The sequence below is a fragment of the Pleurodeles waltl genome, chromosome 5 (genome assembly GCF_031143425.1).
Source record: "Pleurodeles waltl isolate 20211129_DDA chromosome 5, aPleWal1.hap1.20221129, whole genome shotgun sequence".
Lineage (NCBI taxonomy): Eukaryota > Metazoa > Chordata > Amphibia > Caudata > Salamandridae > Pleurodeles > Pleurodeles waltl.
In genome coordinates, this window is record NC_090444.1 from 1,211,738,546 (window position 1) to 1,211,759,425 (window position 20,880).

At 46.5% G+C, this 20,880-nt stretch overlaps 1 protein-coding gene across 1 annotated transcript in view; it reads right to left on the reverse strand.

Annotated features, from left to right (window-relative positions):
- Positions 1-20,880, reverse strand: part of ASCC3 (activating signal cointegrator 1 complex subunit 3) — a 1,806,704-nt gene that overhangs the window by 726,933 nt on the left and 1,058,891 nt on the right. Inside the window, exon 14 of the mRNA XM_069235471.1 lies at positions 10,065-10,199. Coding sequence (XP_069091572.1) covers positions 10,065-10,199 — 135 coding nt within the window. The remainder of the gene's footprint in view (positions 1-10,064; positions 10,200-20,880) is intronic.

A 20,880-nucleotide genomic window follows, 5' to 3' on the forward strand; every position in this document is an offset into this window, starting at 1 on the left:
TGTATGGTGGATTAACGCAGAGAGCCTGCATCTAAATCACACGCCGAGCTGAAGCGATGGCAATGACAAACACAGACTTGACTGTAAAGAGCTGTAGGGTACATTAGGTTAGTCAGGACCAAATTAAGGTCCCACTCGGGCATGAAAAGGAGAAGAAGGAAATGTGTTGCAGCCCTTTCAAAAATCACATAACAACTGGTGATTTAATAAGAGAGGGCTGATAAGGAAACCGTAAGCAGGCCAGAGGCCCGAAAGATAACCCTTAACTGTGCCCACAGAAAAGCCTTGCCAGGCAAGAGATAGTACAACAACAAAACGTCAGACAGCTTGGCATGGAGGAGGTCAGTCTGGCAAGCGCTGTACCAATTGAAGATAGTTCACCACTAACCGCATAACCAAAACATTATGAACTTAAATCCAAAAAAATGTTTTAATCTTTTTAGTGTGAGATTTTTGGTGTGTTTGTTGTCCACAAAGACAAGCAAAGAACTTCAGGATTGCTGGAGGGCAACAGGTTATCCAGTCCCAAGGTGAACCTGTGGGCTAAACAGATTTAACTATATGTGATAGACTGTAAACAAACAAATTGTCCAATCCTCCAATTCAATATTCTGATGTTTTATTTATATTCCATCTACAGAAATGCACAGATGCTGCCCAATTGCTGCAAAAACAGGTCCTCACGTCCGGGCAGCCTGATTGGAGGACATATGTTCAAGCCCAGAGTTCTGGATTCTGTACTATCTGTGCTTAATCTGGACTCACTACAATTACTAGAGCCAGGTCGGTCCTGATCTTCTTGAGAAATCGGGGCAGGAGTGGTTTTAGAGGAAAGGAATACAGGAGCCTCAAATTCCACTCGAGGCAGAACGCTTCTCTGAGCAAGAGACTTCTTGGAAACTCCAATGCACAGAAGTGCTGATATTGCGAGTTCTCAGCAATGGCGAACAGTTTGAGCCAAGGTTCTCCCAATATGCGAAAGAGACCTTGCACCACCGGGTGTATCTAGGTGCCAACGGCTGAGCTTGTTCACCCTGAAATGTAATGATTCTGCCAGGAGGTTCACCACCAGGAAAATACCCTTGGTGGTCCAGCTATTTCCATAGGTGCCAGGCCTCCTGGCACAAGGTCTGTATCCCCACCCCCCCTGTTTTTTTGCAGTACCACATGGGCAGTGGTTTTGTCCATGCGCACTTGTACCACCCTTCCATTGATGGACGGAAGAAGGCACCAGCACCAAGTGGACGGCTCTCAGCTCCTGAAGTTTGATGTGGAGCTGGAACTCCGACAGAGACCAGACGCCTCTGATCTCCACCTCTCTTAAATGGCCACCCCAACCCAGAAGCAATACTTCGGTCACCAATGTCAGCTCTGTGTGGGGAAGGGAGAGGTGCCTGCCACAGACCCAATCAAAGTCCAGTAACCACCACTTTAGGTCTTTTGCAGTGTCCTCTGAAATCAGAGTGTGGAGTGAGAGGTTCCTTTGATGTTGGACCCGCTGGGACTTCAGATCCCACTGCAGAGCCTGCATTAGCCATCCCGTGTGCTCGACCTGCAGGATGCAAGAGGCCATCCATCAGTCCCAGAAGCCTTAGAGTCAACATCATTGACATCCAGAACCAGGGCAGATATGTCTTGATCATAGCCTGAACGTCCCTAGACTCTTTTTCCCAGGGTAAAGCATGAAACCGTATCATGTCCAGAATGGCTCAGATGAAAGGTTAGCGTCTGAGATGGGGTCAGGTGGGATTTTGGCACACTGATAGTGAACCCCAAAGCTGACAAGAGGTTCACGGTAATCTGGAGTTGGATGCAGACTGCCTGGGACGAGCCTGCCTTCAACAGTCAGTCATCGACATAGAGGAACACTGCCCCCCGACCTCTGAAGGTGTGCTGCCATGATTTTTGTGAACACTCGAGTAAAGCTGGTGAAAACAAAGCAAAGCACAGAGAACTAGAAATGCTCATCTTCCACCATGATCCACAGATAGCGCTGAATGAACAGGAGGACGGCTATGTGAAAAAAGAAGTCCTGAAAGTCCAATTCCACCAACCAGTCTCCAGGTTTGAGGGCAGAAAAGACCAGGGCCAGGGTGAGCATATTTAATTTCTCCTCTGGGAGAAAGGCATTGAGAGGGTGCAAATCGAGAATAGGCTGAAGACCTTCGATCTTCTTGGACACTGGAAATTAGCCAAAATAACCATGGCATACATCTGTGCCAGGCACCCTCACAACAAAGTCTTTGGCGAAAAGAGCTTGCATTTCCTGCTGCAAAATGGAGAGAAGGTCCTCAGTCAGTTGTTAGGTGGGCAGTGGAAGGTGCAGTGGGGATGAAAGGAAGGGTAAGGCGTAGCCTTTGCGAACAATTTGTAGAATACACCGGTCGGATGTGATCACTTGCCAATCAGCAAGCCAGTTTGAATTAGTGGACTCTATCTCTCACAGAGTGGCAGTGACCCTGTAAGTATACAATAAAGAGGCAAATGGGCTGGGAGGGTGAGGAAATTGGGCTGAGTGGCACGCTGACCTTCGCAGAGGGGTTGGCACCTCTGCCTCTCCTGTGAAATTGCTGGGTCCCATGAGAGGGCTGGATAGGCTGGCGACAGGCGATGCCTCTGCCAAAGCCACTAAAGCAGCCTTGGAACTGATGCGGTTTGTGAGGTGGACAGAAGGACCGAGACAGAGAGCGGTGGCCTTACAATTTGAAATGTTTGAGAGCAGAGTCATCCTTCACCCCGAACAGGTGAGTCCCATCAAAGGGCGTTGCTATCAAGGAGGTCTGGACATCGCCAAAGAACCAAGTCCAGCACAGCAACACATGGCAGAGGATGGCAACACTGGTGCCAACTGCACTGGCCATGGAATTGGTGGTGCCCAAGCAACAACAAATTAAGACGTTGGACACATCATGACCATCTTGAATCCCCTGAGACAGTATAGGGCAAACATTTGCCGGCACACCGGGCAGGACTTATGGCACCAAATCCCAAAGGACGCAACTAATAGCCCAACAACCAGGAAGCGTTAAAAGAATGCCAATCCAAACTACTGGATGAAAAGCGGCGATTACGAAATGTCTCCACTCGCTTTGATTCCGTATCAGGGAAGGTGGTAGGAAAAGAGTTCAGTTTGCAACAGCTGGTGGAAGATTGTACTACAAGACTTTCTGGGCAAAGGTTCTGGCACAACAAAGCTGGGTCACCTGACAATTTGCCTATTAAATGGCAGTCCAGAGCAGGGCCTGGCCCAAGCTCCCAAAAGGGTATTCATTAGGGCCTTGTTGAAGGACAAGAGAATGCGAAGAATGTTATCTGTCTTCTAGAGAGTAGAGAGCAGAAATAGATGCTTTCCTTGGATTTGGGCGTGATGTTGGTCGAAGTCGGACTGGCAATGAGTTGACAATAGAGGCCTCCTCTTTGGGAGGTGAGGTCAGCATCAGCATATACGTACACAAGCTTCTCTTAGTTTTGGGCTCTGGGAGTGGCATAGGACAGGAGTTGGAGGCAAGAGGAGCTTAGAGGGACTAGGTGTTGTAGAGGGCGAATCCATCAGCAGAATTTCACATGTAAAACATCAAGTTTAGGAATCTGCACATGTCAGTAATACCCTGCTACCTTAGCAGTTGTCAAAACATTATGCAACTGTTACTCTGTAGAACCTGCAATAGTCACACATAACATATAGATTACTTATTATTCTGCAACATAAGCAGTAGTCAAGAATCACATTACTAAATAAATGCACTTGTCATAGAAATACCATAAATGCCCCTATCAGGAACATTATAAAACATATGGTAAGTCATGAAATTATATCAGCATAGAGTACCGATAAAAGGAACATCAACATATGTATGTCATATCACACCAAGAACAGTTTAGCCAAACAGTCCCCTCAAGCCCCTAAAAGGAACATCCAGAAAGGGTATTTCTGCCAGAGAGCCTGTTTTGGATTTGAAAGGCACCTCCAGTGCAACGAAGCACATAAGGGGCCCCCCAGTGCTGACAGCGCACAACGGGGGCCTCGTAGTGATGTTAGGGGGGAGAGGGGCAGCATGCACCCCCTCAATTTTTTGAGTCGGAGCACCTCCTGGGGCCTGTGCCTAAACGGGCGCTGACAACTCTGGGGGCCATTCCCAAGGTTTGCGACTGACCATCCTGGGGTGGGGGCTGAGGGTTGCGAAGAGAGGTGAATGATGCTGGGGCATCCACACCCCTAAGTCAGTTTCCGGGGGGGGAAAGGAACTCCCTCTCAGCCCGAGCCCTGCGGTCCTGTAGGCCACCGCCCGCGTCTTCGAGGCGGCTGCTGAATGAACGGGGGAGAGACCAACTCCTCTCCCTGCCAGCCGTGCTCCTCCTGGAGACGGTTGGGGAAACCTCCGGCAGGCCGCTCCTCGCTCTCCAGGTCACGGCGGTGATTGGGCCCCAGTAGGATCCGGCGTGTGCCCTGGGGGCACCACTGAGCTAACCAGGTCCCAGGGGGCAAGAACAGGAGTGCGCCAGATCCCATCTCTGTCGTGGTAATGCAGTGGGGGCATGTTCAAGAGCGCACCACCAACGCGCTCAACGTTATCAGAGTCCCCGGTTGCAGTGGTTAATCCCAACGGCAGGAAAGCCAGCAGGAATGCGCTTATGAGCGCTGGGTGACCAAAAAAAACACTTCTCAAGGCGCTACGGCCAGAAAAGGAAAGCGCTCACTCCTCAGATGCAGCACTCTTCTGGGTGCTCCTAGATGAGCCCAGCCAAAGCACTTCCTTATGGCAAAATAAATAGATACAGGGGCCACAGCCCCTGGAGACAGAAAAGGGGGAGCACAGGGCTGCAAGTCCCAACAATAGGCCAGCACAAAGGTTTGCAGTCAGTGGCAGTTCCTCTTAATGATCCAGCAGGTCACAGGTCAGCACAGCAGCAGCAGTCCAAGACGGTTCCTGGTGAGTCCTTCCAGCAGTGTTCTGTTTCCCGTCCCAAGTATATTTCTTGTCTGAATTGTGGGGAAAAATCCCCTGTACTTATACTCAGTTTTGCAAAGCATTTCCAATGAGGAGGAGAGTGGTTTCAACCAGTTACAACTGGTTATAGGAATGGCCCCTCTCCCCTCCAGCACAGGCTCCTAACATCAGTTGGAAGGTAAACAACCCTTCTGAGTGAGGCCAGGGCACAGCCTTTAAAGATGCATGTGTTCCCTGCCTCCCCCTTCTCTCAGCTCTGGAAGACTATTCAAAATGCAGATGCACCTCTGTGACACCTCCGCCCTCCCTGTGTACAGGCTGTCTGAAAGGTATGCACAAAGCCCAACTGTCACTCTGCCCAGGCGTGGATTGGAGTCAAGCTGCAAAACACCAGCATCATAAGCACGGAGAAATGTTCACTTTCTAGAAGTGCAAAAAGAACAGATGATGGACGGAATGCTGAACAATGCAAACATTCACCCCCAGTCACAAAACTCTGGGTTTAATCCATTGTTTTTTTGCTCACCACGCCACCAAAGTTTGGACCTAGCCATATGCAAATCAGTCTTGACCCTGTTACTCAGCCCGAACTACTAAGCCAGGTCCTCCCTGGACCGGAAACAAGCACCCTAGGACTGGTTTCAGGGTATCACCCTTTATCAGCTAGGCTAGCTTGAATCCAGAGGTGCAGTGAGCACGGGACCCACGTCTGCGCATACCCTTCCCATTTGGGGCAACAAATGCAAAAAGTTACCACTTATACATTAAATGCAATAAGGTAACCCAATGTTATCCTATGGGAAAGGTAGGCCTTGCAGTACTGAAAAACAAATTTAAGAGTGTTTTGCTACCAGGGCATGTAAAACTTAAAAGTACATGTTGGGCCTATTAAATAGTCTGCACCCTGCCCTAAAGGCTGTTTAGGGCATACCATAGGTATGACATATGTGTTAACAAGCATTTGCTATAAAATGGGTCTTGCGTTTGCTCGAGTAAGAGTACTTAGCTTTGTAAATTCCTACCTGGACTTTTCTTACCATATAAATTGAAAATAAAAAGTAAAACAGGTGACATATGCGAGCCGATTTAAAGCTCCTCGGCCATGCGCATGAGCGCGAAGGAGAGACACAAAAGGAGAAAGAAGTTTGCTCGCAGTCAAACGCATCTGCAAAAGTGCAATTATCCATATAACAGGGTAAATGACCAAGGGGGCAACAAAACTGTGGGACAAATGTAAAGCATTTACCAATGATAACAAAGGATTTTTGAAAAGAAAGTCCATGAATAAGTGACAGTGATGGGAGTACGGTAGGCGTGGTTAAAAGCCCATAGAGATTACAACACGTCAGAGCACTTGCGCTCTTGACCTAAAATGGACATTTGAGGCCTGGCAAAAGGGCTATTTTGCCAGGTCAAAATGGCAGTTTACAACTGCACACAGGCTGCAAAAGCAGGCCTGAGAGATGTTTAAAAAGGATACTTAAGTGGGTGACACAATGAGTGCTGCAGACCTATGTGTAGCTTTCAATTAACAGTCCCATAGTACATGTAATACCACTTTAAAAGGGAAAGTAAATTAAATATGCTAATTGGTTGCAAGCCAATTTTAACATGTTTAGCAGTTCCAGAATACTAAAATCAACAAACACAAATTTAGCAAAACAGGAGGGGTGAAACAAAAGGTTTTGGAATGCCCTAGAGAGGAGGCAAGGTCCCCCTCTGCAGGGCACTACAATTTGCTGTCAAACTTATGATCAGAAGAACAAGGACATTTAATCAAATTACTTAAGTCCTCAAGGCACATTTGAAACTGAAAGCACCTTTGCAGACATTCAACATGCTTCATCTTAAGAAACAAATTGACCATAACGTAAAAAACTCCTCTGCCCTAATAACAATTCACTGTTTTTATTTACTCTTTGAACACCTTGTATTAGAATTTAGCTGTAGTTTTGAGGCCTGCTCAACTTTCTCAAAACCTGGTGTGTTCAGGGTAAAATGGCATGCCCTCCTGGGTGAAGGGAAAAGTGTGCTGAAGTAATACATTCCACTGTCTAGTTATTTATCTGTCCTTCAATAGGACAGTTTTTAAATGTCAAGCATGATATTCTTTCACTGTCAAGTCTTGGAGAAGGGGAAACCAAAGTTAATAATATATGGATACCTCTATAGCAAATACTTCAGATTTGCTAGACTTACCACTTGAATTTTGTCCCTGGAATGTGCTTAATATGGAGCTGGAAACTGATGGCCTGTGTTTAAGTCTGTGAGTGCAGGAATACAGAACACACATGTACCCCCTAGTACTGGGTGAATTGGCCCAATTGAGAATGGGTTCTCCTCTGGAAAACGGCACGACATTCCAGGAAAGTAAATGCCTGGGATATTACTACAGCAACTTGGACAGCTGCTGACTGAGGTTTAGTTGCGATAATTCCTGGTGCACTTCTGTCATATAGTGTTTGGTTTTAATACTGTTATTTTTGTTAAGTAGGGCCTCAATTCCCTTCACTTTCTATGCAAACAGTATGGAGCTTTGTTAGCTGTTTCCCTGTGATTTATTATCTACTCTCATTTTATGGGATTCATTTTTACTTTAACAGCTTAACCCTTACCTAGTTTACTTGTTGCTTGTTTCTTTTTTTTCTAATTACATTTTTGCATTCATTCAATGTATTGTAAACACAGTCAATTCTTTATTGTTGGTTTTTGTGGTCTGTATACACTGCTGACACTCACTTTTTCTCAGGAATGACTTGTTGCAGGCTAAGCAACCAAAGATGTGAAGAAGTATTTTCCATTGAACCCTTTTATATGTGGACTGAACTGAGAGTCACTGTCAAATAGTCCAACTACTCTCTTTATTCAAAACCAAACAATTTTTTAAAGATTCGGATAACTGAGAAGCAGAAGCTTTCTACATCTTGGAATACCTATTAATTTATTTTCACGTAAATGGATGCTCTCCGGACCCAGTTAACTTATAATATAAAGTATTATGATACCACTCAGGAGTGTGAATGGTTCTGCCATATTAAAGAAATACATTTACATTCTGTTATGCAGTGCTTAATTTGTGCCTGTGTTTGCCAGTCTTGTCACCGGCACTTATTTATCATAGTCCACCACATGATGCCTCAGTTTATTTTTTAGCTGAGCCCATTAACAATGTGTTCAATATACTTTAAAAAATAATAAAACTGGGGTATGTGTGTGTGTGGTGGGGGGAGAGAACTTCAGGCCCTAGCACTCATGGAAACTAAGCTCTGCTTTCATGACCTCACCAAATTACATTCTGGGATTTGCCAGGTTTCCCTGCTATTCTTTAGATGTAAAACCTCCAATGGAGATCTGCTAATTGGTCTTTCATTTTAATTATGCAAAGGTTACTCAGATCGTTGAACCTTACACCTGTCTAACTTAGGTCAGAACATCTGCCCAGGGTCAGCTTTAGTGTGGTGCGGTTGCACCGGGCTGACCTGGATTGGAGGGCGCTGACCTCAAGGGGGCGCTGTGTTTAGCAATAACGTAGAAATTTGAGTTTTAAAAGCAGGTGCTAAAAAGTTATTTGTGAGTTCAGACTTCAGGAAGCAATTAAAATGTGATTAATGTTCCTGCTAGGGACAGAGATGGGAGTTTTGTCTAGCAGCAGCTTTGACCTGCCACAAAGTAGCGTAGAGGACTAATATGCCAGCTCCAAAGAATAGAACTATATTTTATGTGGATAGCTGAGTGGATTAGTAAAGTCAGCCTTTACAAGCACTTTAAAACAAATGAATGTATGTGAAAGGGCGGGCTATGGAGAAATGAGGGGCACATTTCCCGGGTGATAGTAAGAGAATCCGAGGAGGTGGTCATGGGGTGGGGTGGAGCCTAAAAAGACTGTCGCACCGGGCACCACCCGCGCTAAAGATGGCCCTGTATCTGCCCAGTCAAACACCTGCCTTTATCCTCCCTAGGGCAGGGGCAGATTGGTAAGTCGGGCTTTGGCCGATGGGCCAATGCTTAAGGGTGACCTGTGAGACGTTTTTTTTAGGGCCTCTGTTAACCGGCCCGTGGTAGGAGATCATCACTCTTTAGGATATGATGGGCAAGGGAGAGGTAAGGCTGAGATGACCTCAATAGGGGACAGAAGTTGCTCTTGCTCTCTGGCCATTCTCACCACGGCCACCTGCGGGAGGGCTATGTCCAGAAGCAATCACTTTTCTCTGGCCCCCACTCCTGCTTGGCCATTACATTCAGGGTATGGCTGTATGTGGGGCCTCCCTGGAGGAGAGTGGGCGGGCAGGTGATTTTGTGACCATTGGATCATTTTCACCCCAGCCCTGTTGAGAAGCAGCAATGTGTTTTTCTTAACCCCTCCTCTGCAAGGCGATCGCCCTGAAATTATGGTGGGCTGGAAGAAGGTGACTCGGGCGAGATGATTCTGAGGACTTTTGCCTCCACCTTTCTGTTACTGGAGCAATAGCAGCTGTGCGCTTCACGTGACCCCTGCCCCTGTCACATTTATCTAAAAATTAGTCTAGTGAGACTAAGCAAACAGTATGTCATGAAAGGGCGCTTTCTAGGAATGTGGGCCACTTTTTTGGGACTGCCTGGGCCTAACTGTGATCCCAATCCGACCCTGCCCTGGGGTACTGCTTGGCATCCTGATCACAGTGTGGGGACTGATTGGTGGTGCATCACGGAAGACAATACCCAACTCGAAGGCAATATAACTGGTTCACCCAATGACTGTTATAATGTATCGATCATATGGACATCACCTCGCTCATGGACTCCGCATTCTTCTTGGAGGAAATGCCTGAAACAATAGGTGCGCTGGCACCCCGGTGCATTAGGCGTGGAGTGCCTGATGTGAGCATTAGAGCTTTTAAAAGTCATTCTATCCTCTGGCACTAGATTTCAGTACAGCCAATGTATGTATGTGTTATAGACTTTGATTCTGTTAATTACAGTACAAATAATAAAGAGAGCGCAGTAACCATAGGGGGAACTACTGTACTGTTCAAGTAAATACTTCTTAACCAACAAATGTGTGCTTCGTAGTCCAGTACCCCACAGCGAAGAGTGCATTGTTCATCAAAGTACACAATATATAGACAAGATCTTTACCTGCTTTTCAGCGTGGCCATAATCGGCTCCCTGATTTGGGAGGAAGCAAGAGACCTGCCCGTTGTTTTTGGCTATTTCTCGAAGGGCCATGGCAGTGCGCACAGTGGAATTTCGAGCGTGGACAAACACCATCACCTAAAATTCAATGAAGCAAAGACATCCATCATAAGTAATGAACAGGAAACGACTCATGGACAATATAAAACATTTTTTGTTAACTGTCAGACCTTGAAATGGTGATTTGTCTCTATTCCTTGTTGCATTTCTTTGCTTTTTTAAAAATTGCTATTGATTTATTTTAGAGGTGTGGAAGCCTTTCTTCTGCTTTTACCTCTGGAAACCCTGAAAAACGAGACCTCTGCTAGTTTGGCTGTATACGTAATAGTGTGTATAATGATGCAAGTATGTGCAAATTAAAATAAATGGACAGTAGCATTCATGTGTAATGCGTGCAAAGTAACGAAACTGTTAATTAGTAACAAATGTGAACTACACTTATGTACACTAATAACATTGCATGCATAGTAATAAATATAGGGATACTAACAAAAGTAGGAAACCTGTAATAGTATCACCTTGTGACAAACAATATCGGCTCCCTTCACACAGTCACCCAGTGAGGAGCCGATATCACAGTGGCAGGGAAACGAGCTGAAAGCCACTCTAAATTGTGGATTTCCAGCTTGTTTTCACATGCTTTGCGCTGGCGACGTCCATAAAGGGGTTTAAAAACACCCCAGTACATCAGCACCAGTCTAATCAATATTTTTCTTTGTGGAAGAGCGGATTTGGAGGGGGACAAGGGCAAAAGTGCCTCTTACGTAATTCTTGGCACGAGGCCCGCCCTCCTCAAGGCCCCCCCCCCCCGCACCTCCACCCAACACACACTGTGAAATTTCTGTTTTAGTTGTCAGGTCTACAGTAATGTGTTGGTATCCTGCAACCAAAGAACACGTAAACAACACTATATACTCAGGACCGGCTTTAGTGCTGGTTGCGCCCAGTGGGACAATCTTTCCGGTGCCACCCCACCCCAATGACCTCCTTCTCCATAGAGTCACTCACTACTATCCTCCAACAATACACCTCATCTCTTCACAGTCCCTTTCTCCTATGCTCTTCATTCGTTTTATGCTTTACCAGTGCAGGGCGTCAGAGTGTGTTACATTACATATACATTATACAGAGACAATGAATCATGCAAGAGTAAATCAGTCTATTGGAAATGTTACATAAAACAACGAGGATTACAAGGTGCAGGAATCAAATGTCATCCATGCTAGTAACCAGTATATTTTAAGAGTGCTTGTTGTGAGGAAGCACAGACTCAGGACTTAAAATGTTCCACGGTGGTTGGGATTGGCTTTACTAATAAAAATGCATTTGTACCCAAACAAACCCTTTTCAGCAGCATTAGAATAAGGAAAGATTGGGGAAAGAATATAACGTTCTAACCTATACCAACCAGTTTGCATGCAGCTCCTCGACGATAGTCCATAGGACATTGTCCTCTATTAGGTTCAGAACTTATGAACTGCAAGTAACAAAATGATCTTTTTGACAAAAGCAGTAACCCACTTAGCTATCCACATAAAATACAGTTCTGTGATCTGCATACTAACGTTCTGCAGTACTTTAAGATGGATTAAAATTGCCACTAGACAAAACTCTGATCTCTCTCCAACAGGAAAATGATTCCCCAGAGTTACCTTGATATTTTTATTACTGCCAGAAAACTGCTGGACAAACAAGGGACTGCGGGCAGCTGCTTTTAAACTCAAATGTTATATCTAAACTCAGAGCCCCCTCAACCCCCTCAAGAGCTTATTGTCAGATGCAGCTACACGGGTCGCACCGCCCTAAAGCTGTCCCAGTACATACTAAATGATGATGTGAACACAGCAGTCCCCAGACCTCTGCCAGCAGCAGACAACGGAACCTATCAGAAGTGCTATCAAAGGGGCTTCAGCAAAACTTTGCTTACCCATAGAAACTTACCTTCACAATATTTTTCTCCTCAATCTTCTTGACACAATATTTTTGTCCCATGATATTTTTGTTTCAGATATTCTGCCTGAACACCGATCCTCCAACTGCACTGGGACAACAGCACAACCCCCAGTACTGCGTCACTGACTAAAATAATTTATTTTAAACGGGTGTCAATGAGACTGGTCTCTATTACTCTGCTATGTTTATACCCTTCCACCGTCACTAACCTGACCTTAATTATAGGTTATTGATCTGTGCATGTACACCGTAGCTTCTTGGTGCTATATAACAACAAAACCGAACCAAACAACGGAATTAAATAAGGATTAAAAGAAGACTTGAGAGGACAGATTAAATATTAAATAGAACAGCCATGACTTGCGTGACAGAGACATTTAAGCCAGCTCCTTGTAGCTCAAGGGAGAGGCTGCACCATTCCCTACAAGCAAAAGCTAAGAAAGCCCTGTCCCCAAAGGAAATGGGTTTGGTCCCAGGATGTTCATCAGACGTTTGTCTACAGAGCGTATGGTCCAGTATGGCATGTATAACTGAAATTAAGCTGCAATGAAAGCGGGGGAGGCAGAGAATAGGAATCCAGACACTAAAAGGGAATTAACTTCCTCACATGAGGCCAAAGGTTGGATCTCAAAATAGGTGTGATCTGGTCAGAGAATCTGGTTCCTATTATCAATCTTGCTGCAGATTTTTGTACGAGCTCAAGATGCAGAAGTAGTATGATGGGTAAATTCAGATACGTGGAATTTGATAATTTAAACATTATAACATAGTAAATATCAGAGATACTTGAAGATAAAATGTATTCTTTTGAAACAGGTTGAGGGGATTGTTCTTTCATTAGAAAAAATCCACATTTCCTAACCATGGTCCGAAAATATCGGAACCATACCCCGTACCCACACTACGTTACCTCCTGTACGTTGCCTAAATGTGGGCTGGACAAGGCGCCTCCAAACCAATAATTTGGGCGGTGGAGGGATACAGCTGGCGTAGGCTGATTGCATCCCCTGTCACTGCTAATATCTTGTGGTATCAATGGCACAGTGTTCTCTACTGCAAGCGCTGCCATCTTGCCTCTTCGGTGCCTCCCACTCCGATGATAGTCGTCTTCTACGACATGAACCAACTATGAGAGTCCTACTTCAGCACAATGGTAAAACAGGATACGTTTCACGGACTACGAGGTAATTAGAAGTGTTCACGACTGCCACCAAGATCTGAAGCAGGTAGATAACTAAAATGGTGAATTTTGAAAATATAAGTGTACGAGTTCGAGCACTGCTTTTCAGGTGGTTACTGGGAGTAATAACGCAATGCCACCACACACATTATAAAATATGTGCCCCTTTCGCACACACTTCAAGATATAGAACTCACTGCAAATCATCGACTGGGGAGCTGCCGGGTGTTTTCACTAAGTGTGCATTCATGCGTGTAAGTTTTCCAAAGACTAGTGTGGAGTTTTAAAGGACGTGAGCTATAAGGCATATTTTATAACTGCATTATATTCCGAGAGCTCAGTGGTATAAAACAAGAAACAGTGTACAAGGATAACTGGAAGAAAGGAGATGGAGACATTTGCCACTCTCCCCTAATAAAGGGTGCAAAACAATTTATGTAAAAAGAGGCAGTTTAAAACATACTTTGCTTCTATCACACGATCCCAAAAGTTCTTCTCAACAGTGAGGTTTTCATTTATTACCTCTATGCACTATTCCCTGTGATGTTATCCAGTGCTGGACTGCCCATTTATTCCATTGGGCCATTCTCCGGCGGGCTGGAGCCACTGGAGACCATTTTTTAATGCAGAAGGGTGCTGCTGGCGCCACTGTCACTTTTTCCAACACACATGCATAGTTACAGCAAACACGAGAGAGGGAGAAAAGCAGAGCGAAAGATGAGAGGAAGGGAGTGGATCTGGTTTTGGTTCTCAGTCGGGCACGGATGTCCAACTAAGAAGTTGTCACTCCGTCTTTTTTAGGTTTCGCTTGCTGACAGTGCATGCTCTGCCTGCTGGGAGCAGTATTGTTACTAGAAAGGGCTTGGAGACCGCCACTGCTTACTATTCCTTCGCATCATAGTCACTCTTCTTTGCTGGCTCCTAATTGGTCAGCGTGTGCCAGGCAACTGTTCTTTATCTTAGTGTGAAGCATGGACCAAAACAGATCGAATCATCTTAATTAGTGTCTGTCCGCTGCTCATTCAGGTACTATTTCTTTCACTGCTGCACTATATTATATATATATATATATATATATATATATATATATATATATATATATATATATATGGAAAATGTCACTTACCCAGTGTACATCTGTTTGTGGCATTAGTCGCTGCAGATTCACATGCTGTGCACATCCCGCCATCTGGTGTTGGGCTCGGAGTGTTACAAGTTGTTTTTCTTCGAAGAAATCTTTTCGAGTCACGAGATCGAGGGACTCCTCCCATTTCGGCTCAATTGCGCATGGGCGTCGACTCCATCTTAGATTGTTTTCCCCGCAGAGGGTGAGGTAGGAGTTGTATATGCTAGTAATAGTGCCCATGCAATGGAGTGAATACGTATGTACATAATGTAGTTTAAAGTAATATATTTACAAATATACAGATGTTTAAGATCAACTTCTAAACGGCTACAGGCTCCCGGGGAGGCGGGTGGGCGCATGTGAATCTGCAGCGACTAATGCCACGAACAGATGTACACTGGGTAAGTGACATTTTCCGTTCAATGGCATGTGTAGCTGCAGATACACATGCTGTGCATAGACTAGTAAGCAGTTCTCTCCCCAAAAGCGGTGGTTCAGCCTGTAGGAGTTGAAGTTGTTTGAAACAATGTTCGTAGTACTGCTTGTCCTACTGTGGCTTGTTGTGCCGTTAGCACATCTACACAGTAGTGTTTGGTAAATGTATGAGGCGTAGACCATGTAGCTGCCTTACATATTTCGGTCATTGGAATATTTCCTAGAAAGGCCATGGTAGCACCTTTCTTTCTAGTTGAGTGTGCCTTTGGTGTAATAGGTAGTTCTCTTTTTGCTTTAAGATAACAGGTTTGAATGCACTTAACTATCCATCTAGCAATTCCTTGTTTAGAAATTGGATTTCCTGTATGAGGTTTTTGGAAAGCAATAAATAATTGTTTTGTTTTTCGAATTAGTTTTGTTCTGTCAATGTAGTACATTAACGCTCTTTTGATGTCTAATGTATGTAGTGCTCTTTCAGCTACAGAGTCTGGCTGTGGGAAGAACACTGGTAATTCTACTGTTTGATTTAAGTTGAACGGTGATATGACTTTTAGTAAAAATGTAGGATTTGTCCGTAGAACTACTTTATGCTTGTGTATTTGAATAAATGGTTCTTGTATGGTAAATGCTTGAATCTCACTTACTCTTCTTAAAGATGTGATGGCAATTAAAAATGCAACTTCCCATGTTAAGTATTGCATTTCACAAGAGTGCATGGGCTCAAAAGGTGGACCCATGAGTCGTGTTAAGACAATGTTGAGGTTCCATGAAGGAACTGGTGGTGTTCTTGGTGGTATAATTCTCTTTAGACCTTCCATAAATGCTTTTATGACTGGTATCTTAAATAGAGAAGTTGAGTGCGTAATTTGCAGGTAAGCTGAAATTGCTGTAAGATGTATCTTAATGGAAGAAAAAGCTAGCTTTGACTTTTGCAAATGTAGTAAGTATCCTACGATGTCTTTGGCAGATGCGTGTAAGGGTTGAATTTGATTATTATGGCAGTAATAAACAAATCTTTTCCACTTATTTGCATAGCAATGTCTAGTGGTAGGTTTCCTAGCTTGTTTTATGACCTCCATACATTCATGTGTAAGGTCTAAGTGTCCGAACTCTAGGACTTCAGGAGCCAGATTGCTAGATTCAGCGATGCTGGATTTGGGTGTCTGATCCGTTGTTTGTGTTGCGTTAACAGATCTGGTATGTTTGGTAGTTTGACATGAGGCACTACTGAGAGGTCTAGTAGTGTTGTGTACCAAGGTTGTCTTGCCCATGTTGGCGCTATTAGTATGAGTTTGAGTTTGTTTTGACTCAACTTGTTTACTAGATATGGAAGGAGTGGGAGAGGGGGAAAAGCGTAAGCAAATATCCCTGTCCAACTCATCCATAACGCATTGCCCTGAGACTGATCTTGTGGGTACCTGGATGCGAAGTTTTGGCATTTTGCGTTTTCCTTTGTTGCAAATAGATCTATTTGTGGTGTTCCCCAACTCTGGAAGTAAGTATTCAGTATTTGGGGGTGAATCTCCCATTCGTGGATCTGTTGGTGATCCCGAGAGAGATTGTCTGCTAACTGATTCTGAATTCCTGGAATAAATTGTGCTATTAGGCGAATGTGGTTGTGAATCGCCCAATGCCATATTCTCTGTGCCAGGAGACACAACTGTGTTGAGTGTGTCCCTCCCTGTTTGTTTAGGTAACACATCGTTGTCATGTTGTCTGTTTTGACAAGAATGTGTTTGTGGCTTACTATGGGTTGAAATGCTTTCAGCGCTAGAAATACTGCCAATAGTTCTAAGTGATTTATGTGAAACTGTTTTTGGTGAGTGTCCCATTGTCCTTGAATGCTGTATTGATTGAGGTGTGCTCCCCACCCTATCATGGAAGCATCTGTCGTTATTACATATTGTGGCACTGGGTCTTGGAAAGGCCGCCCTTTGTTTAAATTTATACTGTTCCACCATTGAAGCGAGGTGTATGTTTGGCGGTCTACCAACACCAGATCTAGAAGCTGACCCTGTGACCACTGTGATGCTAGGCAGTGTTGTAAGGGCCGCATGTGCAACCTTGCGTTTGGGACAATGGCTATGCATGAGGACATCATGCCTAGGAGTTTCATCACCATTTTGACTTGTATTTTTTGTTTTGGATACATGGCCTGTATTACATTGTGAAATGCCTGAACCCTTTGTGGACTTGGAGTGGCAATCCCTTTTGCTGTGTTGATTGTCGCCCCTAAGTATTGCTGTGTTTGACACGGCAGAAGGTGTGACTTTGTGTAGTTGATTGAGAAACCTAGTTTGTGGAGGGTTTCTATGACATACTTTGTGTGTTGTCAACACTTTTCTAGCGTGTTGGTTTTGATTAACCAATCGTCTAGGTACGGGAACACATGTATTTGCTGCCTTCTGATATGTGCAGCTACGACTGCCAGGCACTTTGTAAAAACTCTTGGCACAGTTGTTATTCCGAATGGCAACACCTTGAATTGGTAATGTATCCCTTGGAATACAAACCTTAAGTACTTTCTGTGTGAAGGATGTATCGGTATATGGAAATATGCATCCTTTAGGTCTAGTGTTGTCATGTAGTCTTGTTGTTTGAGTAGTGGGATTACGTCTTGTAATGTCACCATGTGAAAGTGATCTGATTTGATGTAGGTATTTAATGTTCGGAGATCTAATATAGGTCTCAGACTCTTGTCTTTTTTGGGAATGAGAAAGTACAGAGAGTAAACTCCTGTTCCTTTCTGGTGTTTTGGTACTAATTCTATTGCTTCTTTTAGTAGCAATGCCTGAACTTCTAGTCCTAGAAGATCTATATGTTGTTTTGACATATTGTGTTTTTGGTGGGACGTTTGGAGGGAATTTGAGAAATTCTATGCAATAACCATGCTGGATAATTGCCAGTACCCAAGTGTCTGTTGTTATCTCCTCCCAATGTTTGTAAAATTGGCTTAGTCTCCCCCCCACAAATCAAATCAAATCAAATCATTAACATTTATAAAGCGCGCTACTCACCCGTGCGGGTCTCAAGGCGCTAGGGGGGAAAGGGGGGGTTATCGCTGCTCGAACAGCCAAGTCTTTAGGAGTCTCCGGAAAGCGGAGTGGTCCTGGGTGGTCCTGAGGCTGGTGGGGAGGGAGTTCCAGGTCTTGGCCGCCAGGAAGGAGAAAGATCTCCCACCCGCCGTGGAGCGGCGGGTGCGAGGGACGGCAGCAAGTGCGAGGCCAGCGGAGCGGAGGGGGCGGGTGGGGACGTAGAAGCTGAGGCGTCTGTTGAGGTATTCCGGTCCCTTGTTGTGGAGGGCTTTGTGTGCGTGGGTGAGAAGACGGAAGGTGATCCTTTTGCTGACTGGGAGCCAATGCAGGTGTCTCAGGTGTGCGGAGATGTGGCTGTTGCGGGGTACGTCGAGGATGAGGCGGGCCGAGGCGTTTTGGATGCGTTGCAGGCGGTTCTGGAGTTTGGCTGTGGTCCCGGCGTAGAGGGTGTTGCCGTAGTCCAGGCGGCTCGTGACGAGGGCGTGGGTCACGGTTTTTCTGGTGTCGGCGGGGATCCAGCGGAAGATCTTACGGAGCATGCGGAGAGTGAGGAAGCAGGCGGAGGACACGGCGTTGACTTGCTTGGTCATGGTGAGAAGAGGGTCCAAGATGAAGCCGAGGTTGCGGGCGTGGTCTGCGGGGGTCGGTGCGGTGCCGAGGGCCGTGGGCCACCAGGAGTCGTCCCAGGCGGACGGGGTGTTGCCGAGGATGAGGACTTCCGTTTTTTCAGAGTTCAGCTTTAGGCGGCTGAGCCTCATCCAATCTGCGACGTCCTTCATACCCTCTTGTAGGTTGGTCTTGGCGCTGGCGGGGTCCTTGGTGAGGGAGAGTACAAGTTGGGTGTCGTCGGCGTAGGAGGTGATGATGATGTCGTGCTTGCGTACGATGTCGGCGAGGGGGCTCATGTAGACATTGAAGAGTGTCGGGCTGAGCGATGAGCCTTGAGGTACGCCGCAGATGATCTTGGTGGGTTCTGAGCGAAACGGAGGGAGGTAAACTCTTTGGGAGCGGTTAGCGAGGAAGGAGGCGATCCAGTCCAGGGCCTGGCCTTGGATCCCGGTGGAGCGTAGGCGGGTGATTAGGGTGCGGTGACAGACGGTGTCAAAGGCAGCCGAGAGGTCGAGGAGAATGAGGGCGACTGTTTCACCGTTGTCCATCAGGGTTCTGATGTCGTCTGTGACTGAGATGAGGGCGGTTTCCGTGCTGTGGTTGGTTCGGAATCCGGTTTGTGAAGGGTCGAGCAGGTTGTTGTCTTCCAGGAAGGTGGTCAGCTGTTTGTTGACGGTCTTTTCTATTACCTTGGCTGGGAAAGGTAGAAGAGAGATGGGGCGGAAGTTTTTCAGGTCGCTTGGGTCAGCCGTAGGTTTCTTTAGTAGGGCGTTGACTTCAGCGTGCTTCCAGCATTCGGGGAAGGTAGCAGAAGAAAAAGAAGAGTTGATGACGGTCTGGAGGTGCGGGGCGATGATGTCGTCGGCTTTGTTAAAGATGAAGTGCGGGCAGGGGTCCGAAGGGGCGCCGGAGTGGATAGAGTTCATGATGGATTTGGTTTCTTCCGTGTTGATGTGGGTCCAGTTGTTGAGGGTGATGTCCGGGGAAGCGGGTTCAGTGGTGTATGGTTGGGTCTGGTGTCCGAAGCTGTCGTGGAGGTCGCTGATCTTGCGATGGAAGAAAGTGGCGAGGGATTCGCACAAATCCTGTGAGGGCGTGACGGCGTTGGCGCTGGCGCTGGGGTTGGAGAACTCTTTGACGATGCTGAAGAGTTCTCTGCTGTTGTGGCTGTTTTTGTCTAGTCTGTCGGTGAAAAAGTTCCTTTTGGCAGTGCGGATCAGGTGGTGGTGTTCGCGTGTAGCGTTCTTGAGGGCGGTCATGTTGTCAGCGGTGTGGTCCTTGCGCCAGGCCTTCTCAAGGGCACGACAAGTTTTCTTTGATTCTTTGAGGGTGTCAGAGAACCAGAGAGGTTTTTTGGTGTTGGTCTGTCGATGCGTGCGTTTGAGGGGAGCAAGGTTGTCAGCGCAGTTGAAGATCCAGTTTGTGAGGTTGAGAGCTGCGTCGTTGGGGTCGGTGGTGAGGGTGGGTTGGTTGGCGGCGAGAGCGGAGAAGAGTTGCTCTTCAGGGATCTTGTTCCACTGTCGATGAGGGATGGGTTGAGTGCGGAGGTGGGAGGTCTCGCGTCGGAATGTGAAGTGGACGCAGCTGTGGTCGGTCCAGTGTAGGGCAGAGGTGTGGCTGAAGAAGACGTGTTTGCTGGCGGAGAAGATAGGGTCGAGCGTGTGTCCGGCGATGTGGGTGGCGGTGTTCACCAGTTGTTTGAGGCCGAGGTTGGCGAGGTTGTCGAGCAGGGTGGTGGTGTTGGGGTCGTTGTTTTGTTCCAGATGGAAGTTGAGGTCGCCTAGGAGGATGTAGTCCGGTGAGGCGAGAGCGTGCGGGGAGATGAAGTCGGCGATGGCGTCGCTGAAAGAGGCGCGAGGTCCGGGAGGACGGTAGACGAGGGTTCCTCTGAGGGTGGTCCTTGGGTCGGTGCGAATCTGAAAATGCAGGTGTTCAGCGGCGAGGGGGGGGTCTTCGGTGGAGGTGGTGACGCTGATGGAGTCTTTGAAGATGATGGCGACACCTCCTCCTACTTGGTTGGTGCGGTCTTTTCTGGAGATCTTGTAGCCTTCGGGGATGGCGGGTAGCGATGTCTGGAGCAGAGGAGGCGTTCATCCATGTCTCCGTGATGAAGGCGACGTCCGGGGCTGTGGAGTCCAGGAGGTCCCAAAGTTCAACGGCGTGCTTGTGGACGGAACGAGCGTTGATCAGGATGCACTTGAGGTGGTTGATGGCGCGTGGGCTTGTGGTCGTGGTAGTTGCGTGGTGGAAGATGCGTTTGCAGGAGTTGCAGGCGAAGGGTCCATGGGTGCGTTTGGGGTGAGCTAGGAAGCAGGTTTTGGAGCGCCCTGGGTTGAGGGCGTGGAGGGTGGTGGGGTCGTAGCGGATTAGCGGGGCTTGGGGGAGCTGGGGACCAGGGGTCGTGGCGCTGGGCGCGGGCCA